General features: G+C 38.4%; 1 protein-coding gene across 1 annotated transcript in view; it reads left to right on the top strand.

Moving 5' to 3' along the window:
* The window catches only part of LOC122534461 (polypyrimidine tract-binding protein 1), a 65,186-nt gene that overhangs the window by 19,755 nt on the left and 27,364 nt on the right, over window positions 1–18,067 (top strand). Inside the window, exon 3 of the mRNA XM_043665100.1 lies at window positions 3,440–3,580. Coding sequence (XP_043521035.1) covers window positions 3,440–3,580 — 141 coding nt within the window. The remainder of the gene's footprint in view (window positions 1–3,439; window positions 3,581–18,067) is intronic.

Genomic DNA, 18,067 nt, shown 5'->3' with positions numbered 1-18,067 from the left:
GCTCGATGAAACTTTTTAATCCGTACTAACGGGCAAACTCGCCGAGCCTTTCCCCTCCCCGTCGTTATTCCAGGCAACGTCATTTTATAGTGTTCCCAGTGAATATTTCGCGTGTAATTCTCGTAAAGGATAGAGGGAAGTAAACACATTTTTAACGACCGGAAATTATTGTTGTTGTCATTGCCGTCGCGACTCGTTTGATCGAGAATGTGTTGACGGTGTGCATAGTGCGTCGTTACTTTTATCTTTGAACGGTTGGTGGAGCAGTGAAGAAGTTGGAGATTTATACTTTTATTATAGGGCAGCGGGAGGGGGTAAAGGGTACAAACTTGGACATTTCGTGAAAGTAGAGCGCGTTGAAGGATTCTTGGAATTTTTTATCGATGACAGCGTGCTTTTGGAATTTCTTACGGGGAGGTACTAAAATTTACAGGCTGGTATAATTACATAGAAATTTGGAAATTCGGAGATTCAGAGGATTGGAGATCTAGAAATGTAGGAATTTAAAAACTTGGCAGCTTGCATGATACATAAAAACTTGGAAATTCAGAGATTTGGAGATCTAGGAATGTAGGAATTTAAAAATTTGGGAACTTGAAAACTTTGCAATTCAGAAATCTGGAGACTTTGAAATCCAAAAGCCTGAAGATTTAAACATTCAGACACTTGACGATCGTAGCATCTAAAAATTCAGAAATTCGCACACCTGTCAGCTCGAAAATTCAGATATTTGGTAGTCTAGGAAATCTAGAAATTCGAGGATCCCAAAAAATTCAGCAGTTCGAAAATTCATAGAAACGTATCTACGAAGTTGCAGAAATTTGCAAAATTTTCAAAAATTTGAAATTAGAAATTTAAAATTGGAAAATTCGCGCACTTGGAAATTGAAAAGTTTCGATATTTGATAATGTAGAAATTATCGACCATTCGAGCCTCTTCGGCAATTCGAATTTCGGTAACTCGCGAATTTCGATATTTAATAATTTTGTAGCTATCTTCCAGGGAGAAACCGTAGCTCGACAGATCGTCAAGCTTCTCTCTCTCGATCTATCGGATCTCGAGGTCGGAGCAGTTACAAGCGTAGCCGTGAAATCGTAAAGAAAGATAACTGGGAATTACCCGCGGGACGCGCAGTACGTGTGTTTTTCAGCGTGAAAAGCTCGCGTTACCCGCGTCCTCGTTGCAGCTTCCGTAAACTGTTGTCGTTGCAATCGTATCTCGTCTGCTCTGCTTTTATCCTCGTGTCCCTGTTACGTGGTCTCTGGTGCATCCCTGCATCTTCATCTTGATTACCGTGTAACGACTCTGGAATTTCCGCCGGTGAATCTTTTTATTTATCTGTTTCGATCGGCCGTCCGAATTGTTGAACTTCGCAACGATCGTCAGACGCATCTGTTTGATCAAACTTTGCGAGCCTCGGTTAGTGTCGGACGTTGTAATTTGCCTTTTATTTATCTCGTTTCACGTTCATCTTTTCCTTTTAGTTTATTTTATTTTATTTTATTTTATTTTTTTTTTTTGGAAATTCATTAAGAAATGATTAGTTTTTTTTAATGTTAACACAATGTGATTTGTGATCGACGAAAAATTACTCCTCTCAATTAATTTTTGGTACAGAATAAATTTTCAAGGGAAAGATACATGAAAAATGGCTGCTTCCGGTTATTATTCAGTTCAATTGAATTCAATTTTTCATCGAACGATCAGGAAAACTGGATCGAATCGAAAGTTTCATTCAAGATTATAAATCTCTTTCAAAATTCTTATCGAGTTCCAGCCTCGAGAACACACGAACATATTTGTTGGATAAAAATCGGAGTCTTGACTTTTCGTTAAAATAGTAATCTTCATTTTCACATATTTAGCCGTACGGTAAATGATATTTAATTGTACATCGGGTTCCTTGGTCCTTTAATGGGCGTTAATTTTCTGTCGTACGTCGACTTTCATTTTTCAGTGTCTGTCCATGTTCGTAGTATCGAAGTAATTGGTCTCTGTATTTTATTTCGTCGATGTACACAGAACTGTTTACTTTTATTTGGCCACGGATGACGCAAATGGATGAAAGTACACTCTTGTGACGCATGAATTTTATTCCTTTTTTTTTCTCTCTCCTTCTTCTTTCTCCCCCTAGCCGCGGATAATCGCCAAAAATGGTACAGTTGGAAACTCAGTTATCGACTAGCACGCGAATCGATCGATTCTCTTGTTTGATGACGAAACAAATTTCGTAGTAATCGTAGTATTATCATCATCGCGCCAAATGCACGTTTTCTCTCATTTGGAAAAATGATCAAAAAGGGATGAAAGCATAATAGGCGAAGTCAATCTAATTTACAAATTCTAAATTATAATCTTAACAATCTGATCCGAAATTCACATACTCTTCGCGAGTATATATTCAAGTTTATACTGTCAGTTTATTTTCTTCTTTTTCCTTCAATGTGAAAACCATCGTTGCAGTGGAAAATGAATAACTTGTGTTAATTTAGTGATGGGAACACAGTAAAAAATAAAGCAGAGCGAGCGCACGGCGGAAAAATTGAAAATTCGAGAAACTGAAGCTATCGAAGGATCGTTGGATGGGAAAAATGGTCGGAAAGTACGGCGAAAGTCGTGCGAAATAAAAATCAGCTTTAATATCCAATAACGCGCGCTTGGGGATAAATTGGCCTCGTTACCCGGCGAAGGATGATCATCATGAACCAGGAAGATGCTGTTCTCGATGGCGGTCGACATCTACTATCCCGGTTTTTATTAATTAATTTTATTTCATCCGTTTTACGAGCCGCGCGAATTCCACGTAATTTCATATATCAGTTTGTTGCCGCCTCGTCCATAAAAACACTTCGACACGTCGACTGTGTCCATCTCTGTATACCCGGTGGTCATTCTAATTTTACACGGACGAGTATAGTGTACGTGACCGACGCGGCGAGGCGTCTCCGATACTATAAATGCCACGGTAACTTCAAAACTGCCGGAAATTCGCCGTACCGGAAGCAAGTTTCCCGTCCGAACTTCGTCTACGTGATCCCCGACTCTCATCTCGAAATGTTTTCTATTTTCGATATTTTCTTTCTTCTTCTTTTAAGTCTGCTGACACGTGCTCGTGTAGGTTGTACTATTGGTTTATTGTAACGAGATTTTAACTTTAACCTCGACTTCGTCTGCTGTCAGAGAGCCTAAAGGCGCCTTTGAATATTTCCTTTCGAGGTATATATACATAATTTTATCGTGTATCTTTTTGACGACACGATTTTCTTCGATGCGTTGGACAAAATTAAAGAAGCAATCGTTAGTTTTATCGTTGGATCTATTGAAATACTCCTTTTTATTTCTCCGAATAATCAGGGGACAGTAGTATAATAATTCTCGCGAGCATTACTCTTTGAAGAATAAACGACTAACCTTGCGCTGCGTTTCTCGTTTGTTGCAGAACTCGAACAACCAAGTTGCGATTCCTGGACAGAACCAAGTGGCCCAGACGCAAGCGGAGACCCAGGGTGGCCCGAACACCGTTCTCAGAGTCATCGTCGAGCAGATGGTTTACCCAATTTCCTTGGACGTGCTCTATCAGGTAAGTTACGTCCTCTGTTTTCCCCCGGCAACTATCGATTAATTCCCTCGGCAACTTTCGCACGCTTGCCCCGATAATTTAATCAATTTTTCACAGCCTACTCCGCGACGTGTCCGTCGGTTAATTATCCGACGTGCGAATGAATTATTCGGCCGGATTAACCAGCCGAGCAAGATCGATACGCGAATCGTCGAAGAAGTAGAAAGTATCGAGCGCTGAAACGTTCGAAAACGTTTCGCCGTGGAAGAATTCAGCGGAAATTCGCGGAATCTTGCCCGAGAGGGCGCGGGATGTTGGAAATGCGGACAAAGCATTCCGCTCGCCAGCCCTGAAAAAAAAAAAAAAGAAAAAAAAGATACTCTCGTCGCAACATTTCGAAAGGGATTTTGAAAAATTCGCTTTGAGTAATTTCGATTGGCAAGAAGCCGGGCCTGGCGTCAAACTCTCGAAAAAAAAAAAAAAACAATGGCGGAAGGGTTGGAAATTTCCTCGCAAAAATGGTGAGAAAGAGTTGGAACAGCCGAAGGCCTGTCGAGTAATTACGCGGGAGAAAGAGATCCGGGCAAATTTGGCCGTGGGGTGTTGAAATTTCCCGTGGTCCAAGGGTCGAAAAGAGGATTGGCGAACGATCGAACGCGCGAGATTTATCGGTGGAAACACCGTCGGTGATCTCGCGGCCGTGGTAAAAACGGTCGAAATCGCCGGGAATAATGCAGGAGATGGGAAATTAATCGGATTTCGCGGCGTATCCGGCGAATTCGATTCCCGATTAATCGGATATTTTCTCCTTTCGGCGCCGATGGGTGAAGGGAGGAGGAGGTAGGATGGTTGCGCGTGGATTACACAATGGGAGAGGGCCTCGGCATATTTCGTCCGCCGCGATCTCGCCAGATTTTTCGCCCCGTTTTCGTTAATGGAATATTAAACAATCCGACGAGATCGTTCACCGCCTCGTCCGATCCTCCGATCTTCGGCTCGTTCGAGCTTTGTTTCCCCACGTTCAACGATCAGGCAGTTTCATTTCTCGCGCGATGATGTTGTTTTGTTTCTTTTTTTTTTTTTTATGAACTCGCGGCGCGTTGAAGTCGTTTGATTAATCACAATTGAGATCGAGAAGTAAAATTGACCAGCGTGGCCATTAACGAGCGAACGTTGTCAGAATAAAAATTTGTGTGGCCTAGTTTTCGTAGAATTATTTATTATAAAAGGTAGCGTAAATTCGTGAAAATGTCGGATCAAGCGGCCGAGAGGAGACGAGCAATATTTTGCTAGGAATTTTTTTCGCATTTGACACTGGCAATGGAAATCCGGGCATTTCGGGCTAACGTGCTTCCATAAACTCGCGTTTCTCTGAATCTCGCTCTTCAAAAAAAGAAAAAAATATATATTACGTGATTTGTATTTTCTTTTTTTTTTTTTTTCCTGTTCTCCAGTGATGAAAGTTAAAATTCCTCGCGGATTCAACCATCAGCGTAAATAATAAATGTGCGAAGTGATTTTTCGTCGATTTAGCAATCCGTGTGGAGGCTAACGCGTTTCGAGAAGGTTTCTGCACGCGTGAAAATCCTCGCACGAAATTTCTAAAGTGGCGTGAAGTTGTACAGGACACCGCAGGTATTACAGTAGACCCCATCAGCCTTTCAAATTAATTCTAGCTCAACGTATAATTCACCAGGACGAAGCAGCGCGAAAACGAGCGATTGATTGGCATAATGCGATGCCATTGAAACACGCAATTGCGTGCACAACGATCCGGTCACATTCGCCGCCAATTTTGCATGACGAATCCGTAATAAGGAAACGGCTCCCCCGGTCAGATTACATATTTACGGGATTAACGAGTAGCAATTAACGATGCGCGGAAATTATGCAGTCCGTGGAACCGCGTTGTTATTCAATTAATTCGACTGTTTCGGCGGGATCGGTGCACAGAAGCCGATTCTCCTGGACGATTAATTCACGTTCGGTGACGCTCGATTAACGAGTCGATTAAAATTACTGCCACGATATGGTTGCCGCGTTATCGCGACAATTTGTCGTTGGAAAAGAACGACTTTTAAAGTTATAAAGCCACGATCAGTTCTCTGGATCTGGAATCGAAACAGTGGTAATGTTGAACATTATATAGTTCGTGCTGGTGGCAGTTAATAAGATCAGTTTTGTAGATCTGGAATTGAAACAACTAGAGAGTGATGCCGTTGAATATTGTATAATTCGTACTAGTTGGAGTTGATAAGAAGTTGGTGTAGTTAGTATTCTTAACAAGTATAAAACCAATACTGCTATACTAATTGCAATACTAGTATTATAGCATATCATAACTATGTCAGTGTATAATTATGGTAATAATTATAATACTAGTATGTTCTAATGGTATTTAATTACACTTCTTAATACTAGTATTATAATTATTACAATTACCATAACTATACTAGTAAGATTTGTAATTGAGTACTAGTTGAACGTCTTAAAGTTGCTTCCGTCAATTTTGTAGATCTAGAATTGAAGAAATTGAAAGCGATAGCATTGAGCATGATTCACACTAGTTACACAAATACACATACACATATACATATATAATTATATAATAAAATAAATATGATTCATACTGCATAATAGTTAGTATTGAGTTAGTACTTTTTAATAATACTAGTTAGTGTTCAGTACTGATAATACTAGTGAGGCTGGTATAATAATTACTAAATACAACTTGTAATTGAACACTAGTTAATAGATATTCAATTTTCTTCGACTGAAATTTGTTGTAGTTTGTAATTTATTTCGTCCATGTAAACTTGATTCTTGGTAATAGACGGACGAAGGATGAACCAGTTATCCGGAAAATTTCTCGATACGTCGTAGCTTATTACGACCGGCGTTCGAGGAATGAAATACGATAGGAAACAGGGAAAGCTGAGGGTGGATTGAAAAAGTCGACGCGATATTTCACCAATTTTTGCTTACGAGAAACTGTCGTTTTCCTATAACACTTTTTCACCGTGTTGACACACGGGATCGATCTCGAAAGGAATGCAACCAATCTTCATCAACATCGCGCGCAACACACAGTCCATTCGAAACTTTTCTCTGCCTCTTTTTCCTTCTATCGGTCTCTCCATATCTGGGAAAAAAAAAAAAAAAATAGAAAAAATTCGCACTGTAAAAGGGACGAAAGAGAAAAAAAAGTGGGGATAACAAAAGAACGATTCACCGTAGGAGAGTGCACTGATCGTGGTGAAAGTTTAGAAAAAAGAAAAGTAGAAGGAAAGAGAACAGGAGAAAATATCTATTGTGCAACAGTGTGGAGGTTTTTGTTAGAGGAGGTTTTGTTTTCGAACTGCAAACGAAGAATTGTTAGGGAAATAAAATGCTACAGGTTGTTCTAGTTGGCTGTTATTAAAAAAGTTGGAGTAAAATGAATTTGTATGAAGGATAAGCGCAAAGGAGTATGATCCCCAGTTAGTCAGGCATGGAATGGAAAAGTTATCGATGAAAGACAAGTAGAAAGATAACAGTTTAGATGATCAGTTTCTTTATTCGATTCGTTAGTTGTAATTTAATTTAAACAAATTGAGAAATATTTGAATTATATTCTAATTACAATTTAATAAAATAATATAGCAATGAATAATTACTAAGGATGAAGAGGTTGATATTACCATAAAATTTGCGATACTGACACGTGTCTCAATAACCATTAAGGATGAAGAGGTTGATACTACCACAAAATTTGCGATACTAACGCTAACTCGTCTGTGTCTTCGAAACAGACGTTTCGTGATTAAAATAAGCTCCCTTTGGAGGCCATAGAACGCGATAACCGGCTATTTCCGGTTTCAAGTGAGGTCCATGCATTTTTCAGAGGATCGAGTAACGCGTTGCATCACGGCCCACGAATCCGGAAACTGGTGGCTTCTTTCCGGCTGAATGTCGCGTGTTTTCGTACGTGACGTATGCTAAACATCACTGTTGAATACTGTTAAAGAAGAAAAGCAAAAAAAAAGAGAGAGAGAGAGAGACGTAGGGAGGGGTGGCTTTTAGGAAAGGTCTGAATGAAGGTTCGCGGGTTCGCCAGGCGACGAAAAATGGAAAGCGTGCGGTAAAAAGCGTTCCTTGCTTGCTCTCCGCGTTTTTCACTTCATGCTTCTTCCTCCTCCTCCTCCTCCTTCTCTTTTTTTCTTTCTTTCGGTTCTCCTGGGTGTGAAATGGTTTTCCAGTTTTCCAGTTTCGTGAACGTGCGGTAGAATAATTTGTACCGCGCTTTCGGCGATTTTTCTAACCCCGTCCGCAGTGCAAATGGGAATGAAGATCGAATGGAAGATTGAAATATTTGGCATACGATCGAGGAGGGAGCATACGAAATTTAAAACTTCAGTGTCAGACTCTGAAGATCCCATCGAGATGAGAAATTGTAAGTCGTTGCGTTGTTAAGAGGTTATGAATTATATTTGTCGTATTATTTCGATTCATCGTCGTCAGTTCGAATCGCTGTGAAAACCAAAGGTTCAAATACTGTGAAATATCTGGAGATATCTGGCATACGGATCTTAGTTTACTCGCACGATGGGCATTGCAGCGAACAAAGGCAGCGAGGGGTAGCACTTCCGGTCAGCAGGCAGAATCGACTTAGCGCCGAGCTAATCTTTCGGAGCGATCGCGATGCGTGTAAATCCGGCGTCGAAATTGCCGCGTAAGCCTACTTACGCGACCAAACAACGGCCAGTGCCTGGCCCCGGGTGTAATCCAACCGTGTTTTCTAGTCGGTCCATTATCGGCTTACCACTTTTCCACCACTCTGTACACTCTCCGAACCCGTGGTGCATCAAGTCGTAATGCGGAATCTCTCTCAATCTTTCGGATATTTCTTCGGATATTTCTTCGAATCCGGGGAATCGTGAATCCACGTTCGATCCGTTGAGAACGATTTCTAAACTTGGAAATCGAATCTTCCTTTCGAGAAAACTATAATAACCAGTCGTGCTGATTTTGATTGGCTGTTGGGGGAAATTTTTGATTACTAGCGGGAAATTTCAGTTGCGACAGTGTTTAAACAGGGTTTCCAAAGTGCACAAATAAATATGGTTCTGACATTTTTCACGTCTGTGATTGGTGACTCGATTTTATATCTCGTTCATATCGTTTCACAGTCGTAGGTAATCAAGATTAGTTAATTGGACGGTGTTGCTTTCACATTAGCTTGATATTAATTTAATGGATAATTCCAGTGCTTTATTCGTAACGTAATTCCCGATTAATACTAATGAAATACGAATCAACGGGATTATTAATGGAGATTTGCCACTTTCGCGTTTGGAAATGTTGCTAAACTTACCATGATTGTAAAAGAGTGAATTATACAACACCGTGTTATACTATAATAAAATTCGTACTAGTGTAGTGCTATATTATACTATAGTACTAGTATTAGTATAATATAGTACTAGCTATTATAGTACTGCTATATTATAGTACTAGCTAATATAGTACTGCTATATTATACTATAGTACTAGTATTAGTATAATATAGTACTAGTATAGTACATTATACTAGTATATTAAAATGTACAGTATCTTTTACGTCTTACTAAAAATTCTCAACTGCAAGTGACCACTGGACAAATCGTATTAATCACAAAAATCAGCAAATCTGTAGGATGGCGATGTTGTCAGAATTTTTTTCAGAGTTTGCAGCTGCTTCGACTGCAATACTTCCTTCTCGGGCAATTTAAATGAGATCGATACAGGACAACACAAAGTGAAATCTGTAAATATTAAAACACGAAGAATTCAAGAGGGAAGGAAGTTGAAACGCGAAAAAATTTAATAACGCTCGAGAGGTCCGCGAGAAGGAGCACCTCGGTCTTGCCATTCGTATCCAAATAATCGATTGAAATTTCATTGTTCGAGTATAACTTGCGTTCGGGTGGTCCAGTTCCGTTTGTGAGAACAATTTTTCACTCTTTCTTACCTTCGTTTGCTCTCGTCGATAATTTGGGAAACATTCTTGGCTCGTTTCATGGATCATTTGTGGATGAAATCCGCCAGTAACGAAGTTATCCTCGAAAACAGAAAAAATTAACGACGGCTTTCAGAGTCGAGGAAAAAGGGAGAGCCGTTAATAGTTTGTGCGATCAATGGCCGCTGGTTACGATACATTTCGTTCGCTTTACGGATCATCAGAAATTCATTATTCGTTTTTACGAAGTCGCGTCGATAGGCCACCCTTTTCTTCTCCAAGTGGATGGAGTCAGTATAATAGCACATCTGTAGTATAGTACACAGTATACTGTATACTACATACAGTACATACTGCACAGTACTATATACTACAGATCAGTCTGCATATAACAAATTAAAAAAAAGGAGGAAATTTGATTTCTTCAGCAAATAGTAAGGATGAATAAGAGATAAATTAAAATTAATTTCAGCAAAGCTACCAGAACGAAAAGGAACGTAATACAGCAGATTTCTGTAAGCCACGAACTAAAACCATCCTTTAATCGTCTGTTCGTTCGTCAGTGAGAAAAGGAAAACAGGGCGATGGTCACGAGTAAAAAGGAAGCCATCAGCCACGAAGAGACGATCGGTTACATCCAAGCTAACCGTGAAAAACTACCCGCTGGTTCTACGTACGTACGGGGTTACGAGACACGTAAGAAGGCAAGGTGAAAAAAGAGAGAAGGAAAAAGAGGGTGGAGTGGAGGGTGGGCGCGGGGGGAAAGTAAGCAGAAATGGTGGCAGGCCGCGAGTTCGTTCCGTAAATCGGATTATACAGTCGTTGGATGGAGGCTCGTAAAAGCGGCATGGCATCCTCGAAACCGGTCGTTTTCCTCCCTGTAATTTCTCTCTGAACGCGTTCCTCAACGTCCTGCGCTGAAAAACGTTCTCCTTCAGGATACGTAAACGCCGGCCTTTTGATATTTACGCGTGTAGTTGCCTCAAATGGCGAACGATTTCTCCATTTTCTTCTTTCGGTTACTTTTTTCCCCACACATTTCGTGGAAAAGAGGATAGCCTGAAACACTTTGTTGTTTCATTGAGAAAATATTTTATCAAACGAATGAAAAAGTATGGAATTGATTAGAAAGGCTTGAGTGTCTCTTGAAAATGGGAATTAGACTCGTTGAGTCTAATTTTTTTTCTTGTATTTTGGTTAGTATCGAAGATAGTATCAAATCATGGTTAGTATATTACCAAGTGTTGGCTAATGTATTAGCTAGTATCATCGCACAAACTAATATCAGACGTGTTATATCACATTACTGTAATACATTCATATTATTACATAAACTAATATCAATTGGCAAATATACACAAGTCAGTATTTCACCAAGTATATCGATAAGTATAACCTGACGTATCACTCGTAAGTTAATACTGCACGATACAAATTCCACTAAATAACCCGTACGCTGTTGAGACTATAAAATAGGCTATAAAATGAAAACTGCGAGAACAACAGTACTTTATGTTCCCGCAATATCGAAACCATCCAGAAACCATACGGCATTGTTCATCCTTTAGCGTGTATCCAAAGGACGAACAATGCCGGATCGTCGACGTGGACACGGGGCGAAATTACGTTACTATTATTGTGCGTTATTGTATTAACGGCGAAGAGAAGAGAAGAGAAGAGAGAGAGAGAGAGAGAGAGAGAGAGAGAGACCGAGGCATGGGCGCGTCGATAATCGAGAACGCGAATTAATAACTGTTACATCAATCAATATGTACAACGTGACCTCTCTGTCGACGATGCGTGCCACTGTGACCATGAAAGGGGTCGACGTTTGCTATGGCTGACGACGGGTCCCTTAGAGACCGATAAACGACCATCATTTTCACAGAACGAACGAATGAATTCTCCTTCTCGGTATTACGGTCGCTGTTGCGGCACTATAAGTGAAAACTACGTTCGAAAGTTGGGAATTTTGTTTTACACGGCAAATGGAGTTGTACGGAAATATGGATGTTGTATTTTGTCAGGGTGTGCGGGTTTATTAAAAAGTTTGGAATTTTATTTTTAGGCAAAATAGGATAGATTTTATGTTTCGTGTGGTTCTGTAGACTCATTCGTAAATGTGGAATTTTATTTCGTAAGTAGTATGTATGTAATACTAATTATATTCAATGTATCTACTATTGCTTCTATATACTAATTCTATACTAATTGTGAGAGATTAGAATATGCTCGTATATCGTTTACTTTATCGACATGAACGATTCCACGAGTTCACGTGTTTTTTATTTTTCTCTTTCGAATTCGATGTACGTATTTAAAATATTACAATAATTTATATACATATTACTAGTATTATTGCAACTAATATATTATTAAATCCATAATTATATTATTATTTATAGAACAAAAAATATATTTTGAAAAAGTATATTATTTCGTGAAGTACGATAAACAATTCCTAGATGAAATGATATAAAAGTATAGAACATAGATTGTTTAAAGATCTGCACGTTATACAAAATGTACTGGAATTACGTCAGCAGCTTTAATGCCCCTTTCACACTGCCATATACCGCGAATCGATTCTCATCGATATTCCGCAGAATCGGCTGCTGTTCTATATTTCGACCACGTTGACAGTGACGTGATTTGATAATCAACGGGCAAACACACTGGTTGTCAACGTCGAGCAATCACACGCGTCGAGAACGATTTTTTATATATTTCCCCCCCTGCTTTTAACGTTCCTCTTTTCGTACAATTTTTTTTTCCATTTTTTTTCCCCCGCGTACCATGTCTGGTACATTTTCCTACTCTTTTTTTTTTTTTTATATTTTTCTCGTGTTTTATAGAAAATATTAATTTCAGAGTCTGGATATTTTTGTAAAGAGAGAGAGAGAGAGAGAGAGAGAGAACGGGGAAACTCGATATTAATTATGATATAAATTTCAATCGATGGACATGGAAAGGAGGAAGTATTTATTGAACGTTCTCTCGAATGTAGCCTAAAATTTGGTAGGAAAATTGGTGAAATTGGACGTTGATTGGTTAAAATAAAAGATCTTTTTTTTTTTTTGCGTTCTCTGATGAACGAGAGAAACGTGGGAAAAGTAATTTTTTTCCAACGCTGGCAAAATATAAATTATCAGTCTTATTTTTCGGTAGTTTTTTATTTCTCCTTCAAATGACTGATTTAAGTTTTAACACAAAATTTGTTTTGCGCGTGTTAAGAAAATTATACAAATGGAGCGTGAATAACCTTGTTCAACGAAAATTGGAATTTCCTGGAAAGTATGTTTAGACGAAATAATTTTTTTTTAAAAACGGGGAGACGCATAATGGAGAGGAATTTTTGCGCAGTGAAAAAGCTTGGTTAATTGAAACACGTGGAAAGTGAAAGTTTATTGGAAAATGTTTTGTCACAGGGGCACACGTGATTGTGTTTAATTACGAGCATGTGTCCTGCTCTTTTTATCGTTGGCCATTTTGCAACGTTCGCCCGGTCTTTTCACAGTGTTCCGCCCCATAATTGTCGTCGTTATCGTTTAGTTTATTTGCCGATAATAATTTGCAAAAATCACGATAACGGGAAATAGAAACCGAAATCAATTCTTCATTTGTTTTCAATATGCCGATATGGTAGAATACTTCAACGAAGTCTTAAATCTATTTTTTTATTTACGTGAAAGTCAGTTTCTATCAGTAGCAAATATTGAATAATTGATGCATAACAATTTCGATAGTTTCGTAGCGATTCCACATATAAAGCAATTAAGCATTAAATACAGAGAAATCTTCCTCCGAATTTTTAAATTAAGAATGTAATTAGTAATACTAATACTGTATTAGTACTGGCATTAGTACATTATAATATACTAGTAATACTATACTATTACTAGTATTTTACTGTACAGTAACACTGATACTAAGCAGTGATACTAATAATTGTACGGTACAGTTAATAATCCAACAGCGAGAAGAAATATCTTTAATAACAAACCATTACTGTTTCGCGTATAATTTTATAATTACTAAATAAAATACACTGAAACCGCGTGAACATTCGATCCAACGTTTATTGAATTTTTCGATAGAATTGGCGAAATGTAATTCGCCGGGGACACACCCGGCGGGATGCTTTATTATCTGTCCCTTTTATTGTGTCGTCATTTCTACCCGATTGGCCTCTCGCAGCCACCGAAATGGACTTCTGTCGTCGAAGAAACGCGAGGGGAGTTGGCCACCGCTTAAGAATTTTTCGCCAGAGTTTGTCGTTGAATCGAGACCTGCCGCCGCGATGAGAAAACTTTCCCAGGTATCGACCTTCAACTTGCAGTGTAAATTGCTGCACGTGACTCCGACGATCTTCGCTTTTTTGGCAGGTATCGTTAATTTCGCGGGAATTGGATTCTTCGTGGCTCAGGGACGCTTCGAGCTTTGAAAATTGTTATCGCGCCCGAGAACGGAGGAAATATAGAAAAGAATTGTGTTGTAGCTGATGATTCCGTGGTATAGTGTAATTTCAGAACAGATAGTTTCATATATTATTAGTGTCGCTGTGAAAGGAACGAATCGTATTCGGATTGTTTTTATTATTTTGTTACATTTCATTATATCAGCATATTAGCATTTATTTAATAATCCTGAGAATCAGTTACATTAGATTAGTATACTGGAGTAGATTGCATTACATTAATATATTCGCAGTATCGTAATTTACTTGTCATTTTACTAATAATAATACTGAGTATACGTAAAATACTAGAAATACTATATATACAGTACTTGAAAAAAAATTTCCATTTTTAGCAATTATCTTCAATACATTTGTAATAATATTTTGTAATCGTAACTTTTTTTTTTTATCAACGCACCCTGGTTTTTCGATTTTGTCAGTGTTTGCGAAAGTAAGTACCCCCGGTTGATTAAACATTTATTCGCGTCACAACGTTGAATGTATCGTTTTTCAACAACAAAACGTATTACATATCGCTTGTTTGACAGCGGCGCATGAAAAACCCGGGGATGAACGACAGCGGAAATGGAAATGAGAGGATAAAAAATTCAACGGCACTCCGCGGTTTCGTTTAATTAAAATATAGGCGACCATGATTTTTTTTTTTTTTTTCAATAAATATCCGCGCTTTTATAGCATTTGACGTCATTTGGAAACCGAGCTTAACACGCAGTGCATTTATCACTACCGTTTCAAACGATAGTCGAGTTTTCTGTCATACTGCGTGTAATAATTTTAAACGTGAAACTTCGTTTCATTTTTGTTTTTTCATTCTCGTCCCGTTTCAGTCAGTATTATGATGTAATATTTTTATATTATAATAATTTCAATATTGAATTTATTTCTTTATATTTGGAACAACTATAGTGTAATATACTAAAAAATATTGTTACAGATGTGTTAAAGATAATTCGTAAGAATGAAAATTTTTTGTCAAGTAATACTTTCATAATATTTTTAGTATTTTACTTAGTATTACTATTGATTATTATTATTAATATTGATACTATTATACTGCTAATATTAGTATTAGTATTAGTAGTAAATTTAGTATTTTCGTAGATTTTTTTAAGTATCTAGTATATTGATAGAATTCATAATACTACTGATTCATTAACCAACTCTGCTTTCAAAGTACGATACGAGGCGGTCAAACTTTTTTACAACGTTAATTAATCCCTCGTTTCGCTTCATTTTCCGTTTTAAATAAATTACGTCACCCGTTTTAATCACAGCCATACCACTCCCTATCATAAAATTGTATGAAATTGTCGAGAAACTTCCCCTATAACTTCCCCTTTCAAACTGTGACGCGAAGTATAAAAACTTTCCGACATTTTCTTTCGCAAATATCCCCCCCCCCTTCTCCCACCCTTATGTCGCCAATTTCGTCGATAAAATATGTCTTTGGATTAATTTGAAAAAATGCCTTTCATTATTGGAAGAAACGTAATATTGATACATACGTCATAAAAATACAGTCGAAGCTTAATTCCATAGTTGTAAAAATTTAATCCTGTCGAATTCTCTGTTACGAAAGAACAGAGGCTATGTATATTCCAGAAATCGTAGAAGATGAAAAAAAAATTAGGGATACTAACGCGTATAAATTTCACATTCGCCGCGGGAGTAAATTATACCCACGGCTGGGATTCAATCGACGTACGTGGCATTTACGTCGATACTCTCGATCCTGCGACCGTACTCGGGCAAGAGTTTTCAACGGAAAACCCCGCGGGAAATCATGCTGTTCAAAGGCTTGCGCGTTCAAGAAAGAGTACGGCCGTTCGAACGACAACAGCGTAATTTTTACCGTCGAAATGGAGGGGAATAAAAAAGCGCGATTTTCGAGGATTCTTGTCGATATTCTCGCGATTCTAACTGGAATAATTGCGTTGGGAATCGGTATTTAGATGATTTCTTCCCTGATCGAAAGTTTCTTTCGTACACTTTGATGTATTGAAATATTGATATTTTTTGAAAGTTAAGATACTAGTGGAATTAGTAGCCAAAAAGGAGTGATTACTATTAATACTTGTTAATACTTACTATTAGTGTATACTAGAAAAAATATACTTAGAAAACATACTTAGAAAAAAAAAATAGTTTAGAACGAAGCCAATTGTGTACTGAGACAAAATACGAATTAACTTTCATATGTATTAGCAGTTCCACTACTTATAAAAAAGTATTATTGTATTCTAATAACAATCCTCCAGTTTACAAAATCTCAGTGGTACAACAGTACTTAGTATCCTTATACATAAAATTATCCTTTCAATATCAAGTTATCATTTACCAATTGAATTTGAATCTTGTCAGTGGAACAATCGTTTGTCGATAAAAAGCTAAAGACGAGGGAGAAAGAAAAAGAAAGAAAAAAAGGGAACGAACTTTTACTAGTTCGTTCACTTCTCCAAATTAGACCAATGAAACTATTTTCCCACCGCTCTTTGAAAAACAATCGCTAGCAATATTCCGTCGGATGTCGCCCGTTTCGTCGAGAATTACGCTGGCAAATACAATTTGCGCCGCGTCGTATCGGGACGGGTTAATAGAGAGATCTCGTCCGTGGAAAAACGATACGAATTTTCCTTCCATTAATTCGTAATCATGGTTTCGTCGCCGCGATCAAAACCGAGCGAATCGAATCGAATCGAATCGTGGGAGGGGAGGGAGCGGTGAGAGAGCCGGGACGTAGAGTGAACGAAAGGAGAGGAGAAGCCAGGGAGACTCGACTGAAAAACGCGACCGGGCAAATTGCCCGTCACTGATAGCCGAAATAACGATGGCGAGCAGACGAAATAACCGTCGGCAATAATTAAACAAAACCGCGCGCGAATCGTGGCCGCCGGCGAAAGAAACGTCATCGATTCTACGGAATTCGAAAACGCAATCGGAATCGGGGAGCACGCCCGGCGATTGCATCGCCGCTCGATTTTCGTTAATTACGTCGGTTGCTTTATTCCGGGAGCGAGTGTGCGCTGCTAGGAATTATCGTGCTGGTGCCGTTTTCAAAAAGCTGCCTATTCCCACTTAATATGGCTGTAGGTTAATAGATACATCGTTAAACTAATAAATTGTTAGATTGTCAGGTTAGTAAACTAGTTAGATTGTCAGGTTGTTAAAATAGTAAATTGTTAGATTGTTAAACAAATCGTTTCTCAGACTGTTAGTAGATTGTTAAATTGATGGATTATTAGATTGGTAGATCTTTTGATTTTGACAAATTTTTTTGACAAAATGTCTTAAAATTTCTCGAGACGAAGAAGATCGCACGCTTCGTAACGCGCTTTGTTTCAAATCGATATCTCAATCCGTTCTGAAGATACAGACTTTCAAAGTTCGTCTTTAAGGCGCAGTGATGCTAGTCAACGATGTGACCGACATCCTTTCCTGGAAGTGACTACTCACTGGTACTAGTAATGAGAACCCGCTAGTATCTATTGTCGCTTGGGATAGGTCAACGCGAGAGTGAGAGGTTCGAGCGTGCGAGTGAGACAGCGACAGAGAAACGAGAAAAATTAGACCTCGCTTCCAACGACGATATCTCCCGAACCGGAAGTCCAATCGACATAATTCGAGCGGCATTTCAAAACAGAAGCTTTCCAGTTTCTAACGCCGTTGCACCAAACGGTCTGCGATCGTTCGTAGCAAAGCTATCGGACTTTGAACTTTCAGATCGTTCAATCGAACGTGATGAAAAGATTTTAGTCAATGCATCTATGAATGAGAGGTTTCCATGGTTATAATTGTTTCGAGAATGTGAAATAACGATGGTATTTTGTTGTAATATCGAAAGTATTAAACAAGCGGATATTGATTTGATTTTAACAAGCGACGAGTGGAATTTATTAGATCGTAGATGATATCGCGATTAATAATCTTTGACTGGATGTAGTTAAAACTCGCGTTGGCGTTTGAAATTCATTATATACATATCGCATATTCGATAACTCCTCTCCACGTTATTGAAATAGAAATTCCGTTGTCTGTAATTTTAAATACAGCG

The sequence above is a fragment of the Frieseomelitta varia genome, unplaced genomic scaffold (assembly GCF_011392965.1).
Source record: "Frieseomelitta varia isolate USP_RPSP 00005682 unplaced genomic scaffold, Fvar_1.2 scaffold_6, whole genome shotgun sequence".
Lineage (NCBI taxonomy): Eukaryota > Metazoa > Arthropoda > Insecta > Hymenoptera > Apidae > Frieseomelitta > Frieseomelitta varia.
This window is presented reverse-complemented; position numbering and strand designations above follow the sequence as displayed.